Source organism: Lagenorhynchus albirostris, chromosome 4, assembly GCF_949774975.1.
Source record: "Lagenorhynchus albirostris chromosome 4, mLagAlb1.1, whole genome shotgun sequence".
NCBI classification, from domain to species: Eukaryota; Metazoa; Chordata; class Mammalia; order Artiodactyla; family Delphinidae; genus Lagenorhynchus; species Lagenorhynchus albirostris.
Genome location: NC_083098.1, coordinates 85,043,004 through 85,056,432, shown reverse-complemented (window position 1 = coordinate 85,056,432; position 13,429 = coordinate 85,043,004). Strand labels below are relative to the sequence as shown.

The 13,429-nt window shown below is 36.0% G+C and overlaps 1 protein-coding gene across 1 annotated transcript in view; it reads right to left on the bottom strand.

Annotated features, from left to right (window-relative positions):
* TMEM156 (transmembrane protein 156) overlaps positions 1-12,424 on the bottom strand; it is a 51,704-nt gene extending 39,280 nt beyond the window's left edge. The window contains exon 1 of the mRNA XM_060147313.1: positions 12,308-12,424. Coding sequence (XP_060003296.1) covers positions 12,308-12,395 — 88 coding nt within the window. The 5' untranslated portion in view covers positions 12,396-12,424. The remainder of the gene's footprint in view (positions 1-12,307) is intronic.
* Positions 12,425-13,429: the final 1,005 nt, after the last annotated feature.

Sequence of the window (13,429 nt, the reverse complement as noted above, 5' to 3'; positions counted from 1 at the left end):
GCCAGACCAAAAGTAGATACTTTGTGATTATTCCATTTATACAAAGTATAAGGGACTTCACTGGTGATCCAGTGGTTAAGACTCCATGCTCCCAGTGTAGGGGGCCTGGGTTCAATCCTCTGGTCAGGGCAGTAGATCCCGCATGCCGCAACTAAGACCTGGTGCAGCCAAATAAATAAATATATTTAAAAAAAAAACGAAGTATAAGAAGGGACAAAACTAAACTATGGTGAGCTAGGCCAGAAAGTTGCCTTGGGGTTGGAAGGAGAGTTGATCGGAAAGAGCAGAAGGAATCTTCCTGAGAGTGATGACAATCTGTACCTTGTATAGGGTGATAGATAGGTGCATACAACTGTGAAAATTCATGAAACTGAACACTTAAGACCTTTCCATTTTATTATATGTAAATTATGTCTTTAAAAAAAAAGTCAAACCAAACAAAACGTAGCCAATTGTTTCTAAAGATCTTTCATCATTACTGGATATTCTGTAGCTAAATTCAGCAATTTAAAAATATTAGCTGCCAGAGGTGTAGACAAGATGGCAGAGTAGGAAGATCTTGAGCTCACATCCTTCCATAGGCACACGAAAATTACAGATATTTATAGGTCAACTATCAATGAGAACAACCTGAAGACTAGCAGAAAAGATTTTTCACAACTAAAGATACAGAGAAGAAAGCACAATTAGATGGGAAGGAGGAGCAGAGACGTGGTACAGTCAAGACCAGGCCTCCAGGTAGGTGGCCCACAAATGGGAGCATAATCACAACTGCAAAGGTTCTCTCCAAGGAGCAAGGGGTTTGAGCCCCACTTTGGGCTCCCTAGCCCAGGGGTTCTGCACCAGAAACATGAGCCCCCAGAACACTTGGTTTTGAAGGCCAGAGAGGTTTACATATGGGAGAGTCAGAGGGCTGTAGGAAACAGGGACTCCACTGAAAATTTCACACCCCCCAAGTCTCAGCACAGAAGTAGGCTTGAAAGAAGCCTGGGTCAGACTGATCCTGGAGAGCCTCCCAGCGACGTGGGAAGCACCTGAGATTCTTGCTTGTGGACGTAGATGCTGGTGGCAGCCATTCTTGGGAGCTCATTCTACCACAAGGACACAGGTGCTGGAAAGTGCTGTTTTGGAGTCCTCCCTCCAGCCTATTAGCATCAGGGGCTTACCCACCCACTAGCAGGCCAGCCACTAGCACCAGGCCCCCGCAGGCCCCACAGCCAGCTGCACCAGGACCTGGCTCCACCAGCTGGCCAGCAGCCACCACACAAGCAGAGCCTGGCAGCCAACCAGCCAGGGGCCAGCCCCACCTACCAGAGTGCAAACAGTAGTTGGCCCCAAAACAACGGAAGGGCCCACACAGCCAAGTAGGAAGTACCCCTAGAGCATATAGCTCCAGTGACCATGAAGGAGTGTTCTGTTGGGCCCCATGAGACTTCTCCTACATAAGGCCACTTCTCCAAGACTGGGAAATGTAAATGGCCTAAAAAATACATATAAATAAACACAGAGAACTGGGCAAAATCCGGAGACAGAGGAATATGTTCCAAACAAAGGAAAAAGACAAAATCCCAGAAGAACTAAGTGAAGTTGAGATAAGCAATCTACCCAATAAAGAATTCAGGGCAATGATCATAAAGATGCTCAATGAACTCAGAAGAATAAATAAACACAGTGAGAGGTTTAACAAAGAGAAAATATAAAGAAGAACCCAAAAGCTAAAGAATACAATAACTGAAATAAAAAACACACTAGAAGGAATCAACAATAGATTAGATGATACGGAGAAAAAGATTAGCAAACTAGGAGACAAAGTAGTGGAAATCATCCAAGTTGAACAGAAAAAGGAATTTTTTTCAACTTCAAGCATACTAATATTTGCATTATAGGGATCCCAGGAGAAGAGAAAGAGAGAAATGTGCAGATAATTTATTTGAAGACATAATAGCTAAAAAGTTTCCTAACCTGGGAAAGGAAATAGACATCCAGGTTCAAGAAGTACAGAAAGTCCCAAATAAGATGAACCCAAAGTGGTCCACACCAAGACACATTATAATTAAAATGGCAAAAATTAAAGATAAAGAGAATCTTAAAATCAGCAAGGGAAAAGCAACTAGTTACGTATAAGGAAACTCCCATAAAACTCTCAGCTGACTTTTCAGCAGAAACTTTGCAGGCCAGAAGGGATATATTCAAAATGATGAAAGGAAAAAAACCTACAACCAAGAACACTCTATCCTGCAAGGCTATCATTCAGATTTGTAGGAAATATAAAGAGTTTTACAGATAAGCAGAAGCTAAGAGTTCAGAACCACTAAACTGGCTTTACAAGAAATATTAAACGGACTTCTCTAAGTGGAAAAAAAAGACCACAACTAGAAATATGAAGTTACAAAGGGAAAAATCCCATTGGTGAAAGCAAACAGTAGATCAACCACTTATATTATGATGGTTAAAAAACAAAAGCAGTAAAATCATCTATATCTACAATAAGTAGTTAAGGGATACACAAAACAAAAAAATGTAAAATATGATGTCAAAGGCATTAAACATTTGGGGGATAGTAAAAATGCAGGGTTATTATAATACATGCAAACATAAGAGATCATCAACTTAAAATAATTACATATATTATAGGTTGTCATATATACCTCTTGGTAACTACTAACCAAAAATCTATAATAGATTCTCATACAAAAAACAGAAAAGGAACCCAAACATAACACTAAAGATAATCATCAAATCACAAGAGAGCAAAAGAAGAGGAAAGGAACAAATAAGAACTGCAAAACAACCCCAAAACAATTAACAAAATGTCAGTAAGTACATACCTATCAATAATTACTTTAAATTTAAGTGGACTAAATGCTCCAATCCAAAGATATAGCATGGGCCTCCCTGGTGGTGCAGTGGTTGAGAGTCTGCCTGCCGATGCAGGGGACACGGGTTCGTGCCCCGGTCTGGGAAGATCCCACATGCCGCGGAGCGGCTAGGCCCATGAGCCATGGCCACTGAGCCTGCGTGTCCGGAGCCTGTGCTCCACAACGGGAGAGGCCACAACAGTGAGAGGCCTGCGTTCCGCAAAAAAAAAAAAAAGATATAGCAGGGCTGAATGCATACAAAAGCAAAACACATATACATGCTGCCTACAAGAAGCTGACTTCAGATCTACAGACACATGCAGACTGAAAGTGAGGGGATAGAAAAGAATGCTCCATGCAAATGAAAAAAAAACTGAGGTAGCAATAATTATATAAGACAAAATAGACTTCAAAACAAAGACTATAACAAGAGCCAAGGAAGAACATTATGTAATGATAATGGGATCAATCCAAGAAGGTAAAACAACTCTAAACATATATGCACCCAACATAAGAGCACCTAAGTACATAAAGCACATATTAACAAATGTAAAGAGAGAAATTGACAGTAACACAACAACAGTGAGGGACTTTTAACACCGCACTTACATCAATGGACAGATCATACAGTCATAATACCAATAAGGAAACACTGGCCAACAGATTAGAGCAGACAGACTTAATAGATATACATAAAACATTCCATAGAAAAGCAGCAGAATACACATTCTCTTCAAGTGAACATAAAATGTTCTCCAAGATAGATCTCATGCTTCTCCACAACACAAGTCTCAGTAAATTTAAGAAGATTGAAATCTTATCAAGCACCTTTTCTGACTACAGCAGTATGATACTAGAAATCAACTACAAGAAAAAAACTGGAAAAAACACAAACACATGGAGGCCAAAGAATATGCCGCTAAGTGACCAATGGGTCACTGAAGAAATTAAAGAGGAAATAAAAAAATACCTGGACAAATGAAAATGGAAACACAACAATCCAAAATCTATGGGGTGCAGCAAAAGCAGTTCTAAAAGGAAAGTTTATAGCAATATAAGCTTACCTCAGGAAACAAGAAAAATAAGTAAACAATCTAACCTTACACCTAAAGGAACCAGAAAAGGAAGACAAAGTTAGCAGAAGGAAAAAAACTCATAAAGATCAGAGCAGAAATAAATGAAATTGAGACTGAAAAAAAAAAAAAGAAAAGAAAAGATCAATGAAACTAAGAGCTGGTTCTTGGAAGAGATAAATAAAATTGATGACCCTTTCACCAGACTATAAAGAGAAAAGGAGGGCTTCCCTGGTGGCACAGTGGTTAAGAATCCATCTGCCAATGCAGGAGACATGGGTTCGAGCCCTGGTCCGGGAAGATCCCACATGCCACAGAGCAGCTAAGCCCGTGCGCCACAACTACTGAGACTGCGTGCCTAGAGCCCATGCTCTGCGACAAGAGAAGCCACCACAATAAGAAGACCTCACACTGCAACGAAAAGCAGCCCCTGCTCGCTGCAACTAGAGAAAGCCTGTACACAGCAACAAAGACCCAACGCAGCCATAAATTAAATAAATTAATAAAATTTTTAAAAGAGAGAGAGAGAAAAGGAGAGAGAGCCCAAATAAATAAAATCAGAATAGTTACAACCAACATCACAGTAATACAAAGGGATCATAAGAGATTAGTACAAACAATTATATACCAATAAAAAGGACAACCTAGAGAAATGGATAAATTCCTAGAAACGTTCAATCTCCCAGGACCAAATCAGGAAGAAATAGAAAGTATGAACAGACTGATTAGCAATAATGAAATTGAATCAATAATTTTAAAACTCCCAACAAACGATAGTCCAGGACCAGAGAGCTTTGCAGGTAAAGTCCACCCAACATTTAAAAAGAGTTAATACCTATCCTACTTAAACTATTTCAGATAATTTAAAGGGAAGGAATGCCTCCAAACTCATTCTACAAGGACGGCATCACTCTGATACCAAAACCAGATAAAGACCCCACCAAAAACAAAAAGAAAATTATAGGCCAATATCACTGAAAATATTAGCAAACCAAAGTCAACAATACATTAAAAGGATCATACACCATGATCAAGTGGGATTTATCCCAGAGATGCAAGGATGGCATTTTTCACAGAACTAGAACAAATAATTCTAAAATTTGTATGGAACCACAAAGACCCCGGATAGTTAAAAAAAAAAAATCTTAAAAAAGAAAAGCTTGAGTTATCACACTCCCTGATTTCAAATTATACTACAAAGCTACAGTAATCAAAGAGTATTACTGGCACAAAGCAGATACATAGATCAATGGAACAGAATAGAGAGCCCAGAAATAAACCCACACTTAAATGGTCAATTAATCTATGACAAAGGAGGCAAGAATATGCAATGAGGAAAAGACAGCCTCTTCAATAAACAGTGTTGGAAAAACTGGACAGATACATGCAAAAGAATCGAACTGGAGTACTTTCTCACACCGTATACAAAAATGAACTGAAAATGGATTAAAGACTTCAATGTAAGACTTAAAACCATAAATCTTCCAGAAGAAAACATAGGCAGTAAGTTCTTTGATATTGGTCTTATTAATATTTTTGGATCTGTCTCCTCAGGCAAGGGAAGCCAAAGCAAAAATAAACAAACAGGACTATGTCAAACTAAAAAGCTTTTGCACAGTGAAGGAAAATACCAGCAAAATGAAAAGGCTGCCTACTGAATGAGAGAAGATACTTGCAAACAGTGTATCTGATAAGGGATTAATATCACAAAGAGCTCATACAATCCAACAGCAAAAAATCCAACAACTAAATTAAAAATGGGCCAAGGACCCAAATAACATTTTCCAAAGAAGACATACAGATGGCCAACAGTCACATGAAAAGATGGTCAACATCACTAATCATCAGGTAAATGCAAATCAAAACCACAATAAGATACCACCTGTCAGAATGGCTGTTATAAAAATACAACAAATAAGTGTTGGCAAGAATGTGAAGAAAAGGATACCCTTGTGCACTACTGGTGGGAATTTAAACTGGTGCAGCCACTATGGAAAATAGTATGGAGGTTACTCAAAAAATAAAAAAAGAACTACCATATGATCCAGCAATTCCATTTCTGGGTATTTTTCCAAAGAAAACAAAAATACTAATTTGAAAAGATATACGCATCCCTGTATTCATTGCAGCATTATTTACAATAGCCAAGATATGGAAGCAACCTAAGTATCCGTTGACAGATGAATAGATAAACAATATGTGGTATACACAGTTGACCCTTGAACAACACTGGTTTGGAACTGCATGGGTCCAAACTTTACATGGATTTTTTTCAATAGTAAATACTACAGTACTACAAGATCCACAGTTGGTTGAATCTGCAGATGCAGAACAGTCGGTGGGTGTGGAGGAACTGCGTGTTTGGAGGGCCAATTATAAGTTATGCATGGATTTTTCACTTTAAGGAGGGTCAGCACCCCTAACAACTGTGTTGTTTAAGGGTCAATTGTATATACAATGGAATATTGCTCAGCCATAGAGAATAACGAAATCTTGACAGTTGTGACGACATGGATGGACCTAGAGGGTATTATGTAAGTAAAATCAGTCAGACAGAGAAAGACCAATACTGTATTATTTCACTTATATGTGGAATCTAAAAACAAAATAAACATATCAAAACAGAAACAGACTCATACAGAGCAAACTGGTAGTTGTTAGAGGGGAGAGGGGTGAGGGGAAGAGTGAAATACATGAGCGAGATTAACTCTCAGGGATGTAATGTCCAGCATAGGGAATATAATCAATAATATTGTAAAAACTTTGTATGGTGACAGATGGTAACTAGACTTATTGTGGCAATCATTTTGTAATATATAAAGATATCAAATCACTATGTTGTACACCTGAAACTAATATAATATGGTAAGTCAATTATACTTAAATTTAAAATTTTTAATTAAAAAATTCTTGTCTCTAACCACATAAACTGCATAAAAGATATGCCATGATAAATTTCTACTCCACAAGAATTAAAACATGCATATTGGTTGCCAGGATAGAAGTTCATGGCTTACCTGCCTAATCTACAGAGACGTTAGTTAATATATATTGCTTTCCTTTGGTCACAGGTCTGCTTCTTTAACAACTGGCATAGACTCAAAAGAGTATCAATTTCAATAGCAAAAACTCAATTATATTTCCATTTGAGTACAATAGTTGAAGCTTCTCTAGCAATATTGAGCGGGAAAGGGTGAAAAAATATCATGTTGTGTATGGATGATATATCCATGGTGTTAACCAGATTAGGAAAAGGGCAGTCTAGAGAGAATATGGATTTATTCAGAGATCATTTGGGGAAGACAATATAAAATATTTCCTAGGAGGAAGGGGCAAGGTTTGGGATCACTTTTAACCTATGGTCGCAGTATATGAATGGCAGGTTTGGGACATAAGAAAGGGACTACTGGTTTTATTTGTCAAAACAAGGAAAGTAAATGCACACTGTGAAATTCTCCATTGGGGAAAAAAATGGTAGGTAAATGATTCAGGGTAAAGTGATGCATATCTTTTAAGTAAAAGATTCTGTGAAATAAATTTCAGAGGGTGCACAACCTAAAAGTTCTAGGTTTGTGGTGAAATTTTATGTTTCAGAAATGTAAGATGAGGATAATAATGCCTGACCTACCTAAATTAAAAGATGGTTGTGAGGGTCTGATGGGAAATACTTTCTTCCTGAAAGCATTTTCTTTTTTATTTCCTTTATAATATTTTTAATTTCCTTTACAATATGACTCAGAAATTTCACTTAAGCACAAACTGAGTGCCTTCTAATGTGGCGGGTACGTCCTAAGTGCTTGAAATATGAACAAAACAGACAAAAAACCCTCATTTTCATTGAGCTTACGTTCTATTTAGAGAAATCGGGCAACAAAAAATATAAACAATAAATAAGTAAATAATATAGGTGGTAAGTGCTATGGAGAAAAGAAACAGCGGTATAAGGGGAATATACATTACCATATTAATGTTTTAGAGAAAGCCATTTTTTCTATAAAAACAAAAAAGATATTCCGAGAGAACATTTATCTACCAATGCAGATGAATGAGACATGTAATGAGAAAGCTTCCCAAGCAAGGGTTATTGGTATTGTAACCTCGCCTATGAGAGAATAAGGCCAATTCTGCCAAAGCAGTGAAAAGCATTATTTTCAGCAGTAATTTTTTTGCCAGTACGTATGTCTAAGATATATATGTAAAAATACCATGTCCATTAGTAGCCATTTTAAAACTATAATGATTCAGAAAAATCAGTAAGAAATAAAATCTTTAAAAAAAGCAAATTTATCCATCTAGGCTTATTCCTTCTTCCTGTAGATTTTCAGAATAGTCTCCCTTGAGAATGATGCTTCACCATTAACGAGTTGAAATCTTTAATGAGTTAAAATGAGTTATTATATGTAAAAGTACTTGGTGTATAATACCTGCAGATGTATGTATAAATATTTGTTAAATTTTTTAAAAACTTTTTTTAATAGTCATGACTATATCCCAGACCTGATTGGGGATTACTGATTAAATTATTAATGCATCAGCCAATAAGAAAATAAAGTGCCCATTTTTTGAGAACTAAGATAAGAATTTCTCAAATTAATTGCAGTTACCCTGATTACACTGGTCTTTATAATATAGACATAAGTAATATGTACATACGCTCATATACTTCAGGGTTTATCCTATAGTTTGTAAGTATTTGAGGTTCCTTTATCCTTTGTTTTCCTCCATTTCACTGCTCACTATACAGCCATTTCCATCAGAAAGTGTGAAGTGGAAGGGAAATGAAAGCTGGTAAACGTAGTGTATGTCAGTTTGGCTCTTAAAAGTAAGAGAGGCGGGCTTCCCTGGTGGCGCAGTGGTTGGGAGTCCGCCTGCCGATGCGGGGCACACGGGTTCGTGCCCCGGTCCGGGAGGATCCCACATGCCGTGGAGCGGCTGGACCCGTGAGACATGGCCGCTGAGCCTGTGCGTCCGGAGCCTGTGCTCCGCAACGGGAGAGGCCACAGCAGTGAAAGGCCCGCGTACCGCAAAAAAAAAAAAAAAGTAAGAGAGGAAGTCAAAACAGCTAGATGAAATTAGGTATGAGATGTTTTCATCTGTGCTATTCCTGGTCCTCGTCACCAAAGTAGGGAATATACTCACATAACTCACTAAAATTTCTGGCTTCAAGAATTTCTGAGATATAAATACGAATATATTTTATTTGAAAATCAATAACAATTGCTTCTTTTAGAAAGTGCTCCTGCAAGTAGCGAAGGAGAAATATTGGGTGATCATTAGAACTCTGACAATTATTTCTCTTTGTGAATGAAAATGGAAGAAATATCCTCCCCCAGACAGGACTGGAAGCAACTTTTATGTTCCCATTGCATCTTTTTAACGTTGCTATTTTCATGATTACAGTATTGTATTTAATTATTTACCAGTCAGTCCTCCCCTTGACTGAAAACTTTTTGAAGGAAGAATTGCCTTCATTTTTGTAGCCTTGGGTTCCTAGTACAGTTAGACACTATTCATAAGTGAAAGAATAAACAAAGATCACTGAGATTTATATGAGTTAACCAGGTCTCTCTCTCTCTCTTAAACACTGTAAGTCCACCTAAAGCAGGTTGGTAAAACATCTTTTATTTGGAACAACCCAGCTCCCTTAATTTCAAGAACTCTGAATAAAAATATACCCATACCCTTTTATATCTCTATTATCTAATGCAATATAAGAGTATGAAACCGTTATATTAACTACTGTGTCTTAGTATAAGCTGCCTTTCCAATAAACCGAAAACTAGAATAAGCTATCTTGCCAGTGCAAACCAATGTAAAGTCATTAGAAGTCCCAAACACCATTAAAGAAGTTCCCCATCTTTGCTAAAGTTAGACTAAATAGCTTATACTATGTAATTATAATAATTGAATATTCTGTGTAATGATTGTTCAGATACATTCTTGATGAAAAATGATCAAACACAGTGTTCTATTTTTAACTTAGGCCTTCAGAGGATTTATTATTTTGAAATCAAATCTATTAAACCTGATGAATACATTATTCCTCATTAAGATTCCTTTTGAATTCATTCGACATGTTAAAGACAGTGTATCAATAAATAATTTGCAAGTAAAAATCATTTTATAATATTTATCTTAGAAATTAAAGTTAATAGAATATAAGAATGGAAAAAAGACGCAAGTAACTGATAGGAAGGGTAAGACTACATGGGAAACTCTCAAGGTTAATTTTAGCACTTCTGGAACTCTTTTATCATCTAAATAATCTTACTAGATATTTTATTTTATGAAATACATCAGTTAACAAGTCAACTCATTTCATAAGGCAACTTATTGTGATTAAAAATTATTTTAGGCCTTCTCTGGTAGTGCAGTGGTTGAGAGTCCGCCTGCCGATGCAGGGGACACGGGTTCGTGCCCCGGTCTGGGAAGATCCCACATGCCGCGGAGCGGCTGGGCCCGTGAGCCATGGCCACTGAACCTGCGCATCCGGAGCCTGTGCTCCACAACGGGAGAGGCCACAACAGTGAGAGGCCCACATACCGCAAAAAAAAGAAAAAAAAAATTATTTTTTAAGAAGACAAAACAATTATGTGCCCTTGGTTTAATCAATATAGAACTGTATAAAATGAAGATATATAAACTTGCTCCTGGTGATCCATAAACCATTATAAAATATAAAGCATTATTATTACACTATTGCATGTGTAAAACATTTTGCCTAAGAATCAACTTTTCATTTATGGCAGCTCTGTGCAAAATTCCTTCTACCACAAAAAGATATTAGGACAAAATGGTGGTTTTCAAACAGTTTTGTTTGTTGGTTCCAAGGAGAGTTCCTTTGAAACAAAATTCTCAGATAAATCCATCACTCTAAAAAGAGTTGGAGGAAATATCTACGTTGCTCTTGGACAAGGAAAAGAGAAATGGGTATTTTAAATTTTAGGAGGCAGTAAAGGTAGTATTGGAAGCTATTGTAATCAGTTAAGAAACTAAGAGTACAAAATCGTTATCAACGATGGTTGATTATTGTCGAGACATCTGCCCCCAAAAGAAAAACTTTTAACATGCTCTTGTAGTCACCAGTTCTCACAAAACACTAACCAATACTTAGCAAATAGATCATTAAATCTTTTAGACTGATTACCTGGTTTTCATTAGATCCAACCTGATTTTCTTTAGAGGTGCTAGATACATCTATCTGATCTACCTTAGACAGCTATTAAATGAGCTACCCCTCAGCCCACAATAGCTTAAAAATTGAAATAGGTTATCTCCATTCCAATTCTAACTATTCCTTTTATATTTTCACTCAGTGAAATCAAGAATTAAAATATATGCTATGATTGCTTAATCTAAGCAACATAATGCCAGAAAACCAAGAGTAATTTGAAAAATTCAATTATTCACAAAATGGATATTCATAGTGTTTATTTATCAAAAAAAATTTTATCTGCTACTTTACATCATGTATATACAATATTAAATAATCATTGCAATATGTCACCAAATGTTATTAGCAAAAGTATTTTCATCTGGCCACTTAGTATTATGTATATGCAATAATAAATAATCATTGCAAAAAGTCATGAAATATAAGCTTTTCTCTGATTTTAATCAAATTCATATGATAACTTTTTAATGATAGAACACAACATTTTCTTTTTACTTTTTCTTCTTATAAAATGCTAGGGAGCACAATTACCATTCAAACAATCACATTAATATATTTTCAAATCTTTTACTGACACATAAACATAGTTTAAATTTACATCTATTTATTTTCCTACCCTAGGTTTCAGCAATATCACAATTTTCTGAAATACACACAAAGCTAATTTTGTTCCATTTTTCTCTAGTTGCAAATATGCACAGGCATACACGTGCTTAAATTTACACCCATCTTATTTTTAAAAAAATCTAAATACATTTCCATAAAGTGGCAGTAAGTGATGTGTGTGAAATAGTTGTGATAGAGGGAATTCAAGCATTTTTAACATAGTAAGTGTTACTTGCTTTATAAAATAATTCCAGAATGTAAAAGCATAATTAAAACTGTTTTGAAGGAAACTTTCAAAGAGCAAAATCATATGATGAGATTATTGTAAACTCAATGTTTGAAAGCTAGACTACAGATTTCAAGTATTTCTTTACATTTTTTCATTTCATTGTTGTATGCTACAATACTTAAGTACTGTACTATACTGTACTGTATAACAGTCAACTAAAATTGCAATCTCATTTTATTAGCTTTTCAGGCATAGAACTTCAGCCCACACAACATGTACTCAAAAACAAAGGCCTTTCCTGTAACCATTAGCTGACATAAGTTTTAAAAATTAAAAAAGAAAAAATAGGTTGTAATTAAATACTCACTGTTTGGTGTCTTGAAATATTCCGGCAAAATTAAAATGAACGTGATTACCATGGCCAAAAGTAATTTAAGGAGGGCTGTATTTGTCATGTCTCTTCACATGACACATGTGTTCTCATCAAGTACATTGATGGCATGTTTCTTCCTGGTTTAAGTTTCATCTTTGCGGTACTTTGTTTATACAGCTTACCTCATACTCACTTCCTTTTTTATAAAAAGGAGGCCTTGAACTGAGACTTCATTTTTGAATCACTTTCCACTAAGAAAACTATCTTCTAACAAGCACTTTCAAACTATCTTCTAAACAAGAAAGAATAAAGAAATGATCTCAGGAAGAAAAGGGGTCTTGTTCTCATCTAAATTTGAAGCTATTTTCCTACACTTACCAATCGGTGTGAGTAAATATAAACCCACAATATACTCACCAAAAGTGAAATGATGAATGTCAGTTATGTCCAGGTTGTAAGAACGTCATTCATTCATTTACTTAAGTGATTATTGACCCATTTTTAAGTGCATTGTCCTGGATTCTGGTGTTCAGAAAACAATATGTCTAGAAGACAGTAAACAGTATAAAAGGTAAGGATAAATTAAAAAGACACATGTAAAATTTTGGCTCTACTACATTGTATAAAAGCAATAGAATGGTACTTATTATCATTATACCTATAAATACAGTGATTATTGTTACAGAATCCACATTTTCAGTTCCCATTTCAAAAAAAGATCTTTCATTACAATAATTCCAGTGAAATAAAATGCATCATCTTAGAATATAAATGAAGGGCAGGTAAAATTCATGGTGAATATAGAATATGTGCAAACAATTATTTTTATTCTATTGTTCTTGTTTTCTGGTTTAAAAAAAAAAATGGTATCAGATATATCCAATCTTTTCTCCCTGCTCATTCCCTCTTGTACCCTCACCACCCATCCATTTCCATCTATCCTATTTCTTGTTCTTTACCCACCCAGCCCTGAGCTTTATGGAACAATGGGTGAGCTGGGGGTAGGAAGCAGTGAACAAAGGTCATCCTGTGAATATATTGTGCATATGAATTAACTGTCTTTTCTTCTGATTGGGTGCAACAATTTGTTGGACAAATGGGAATCATGGACCTTAG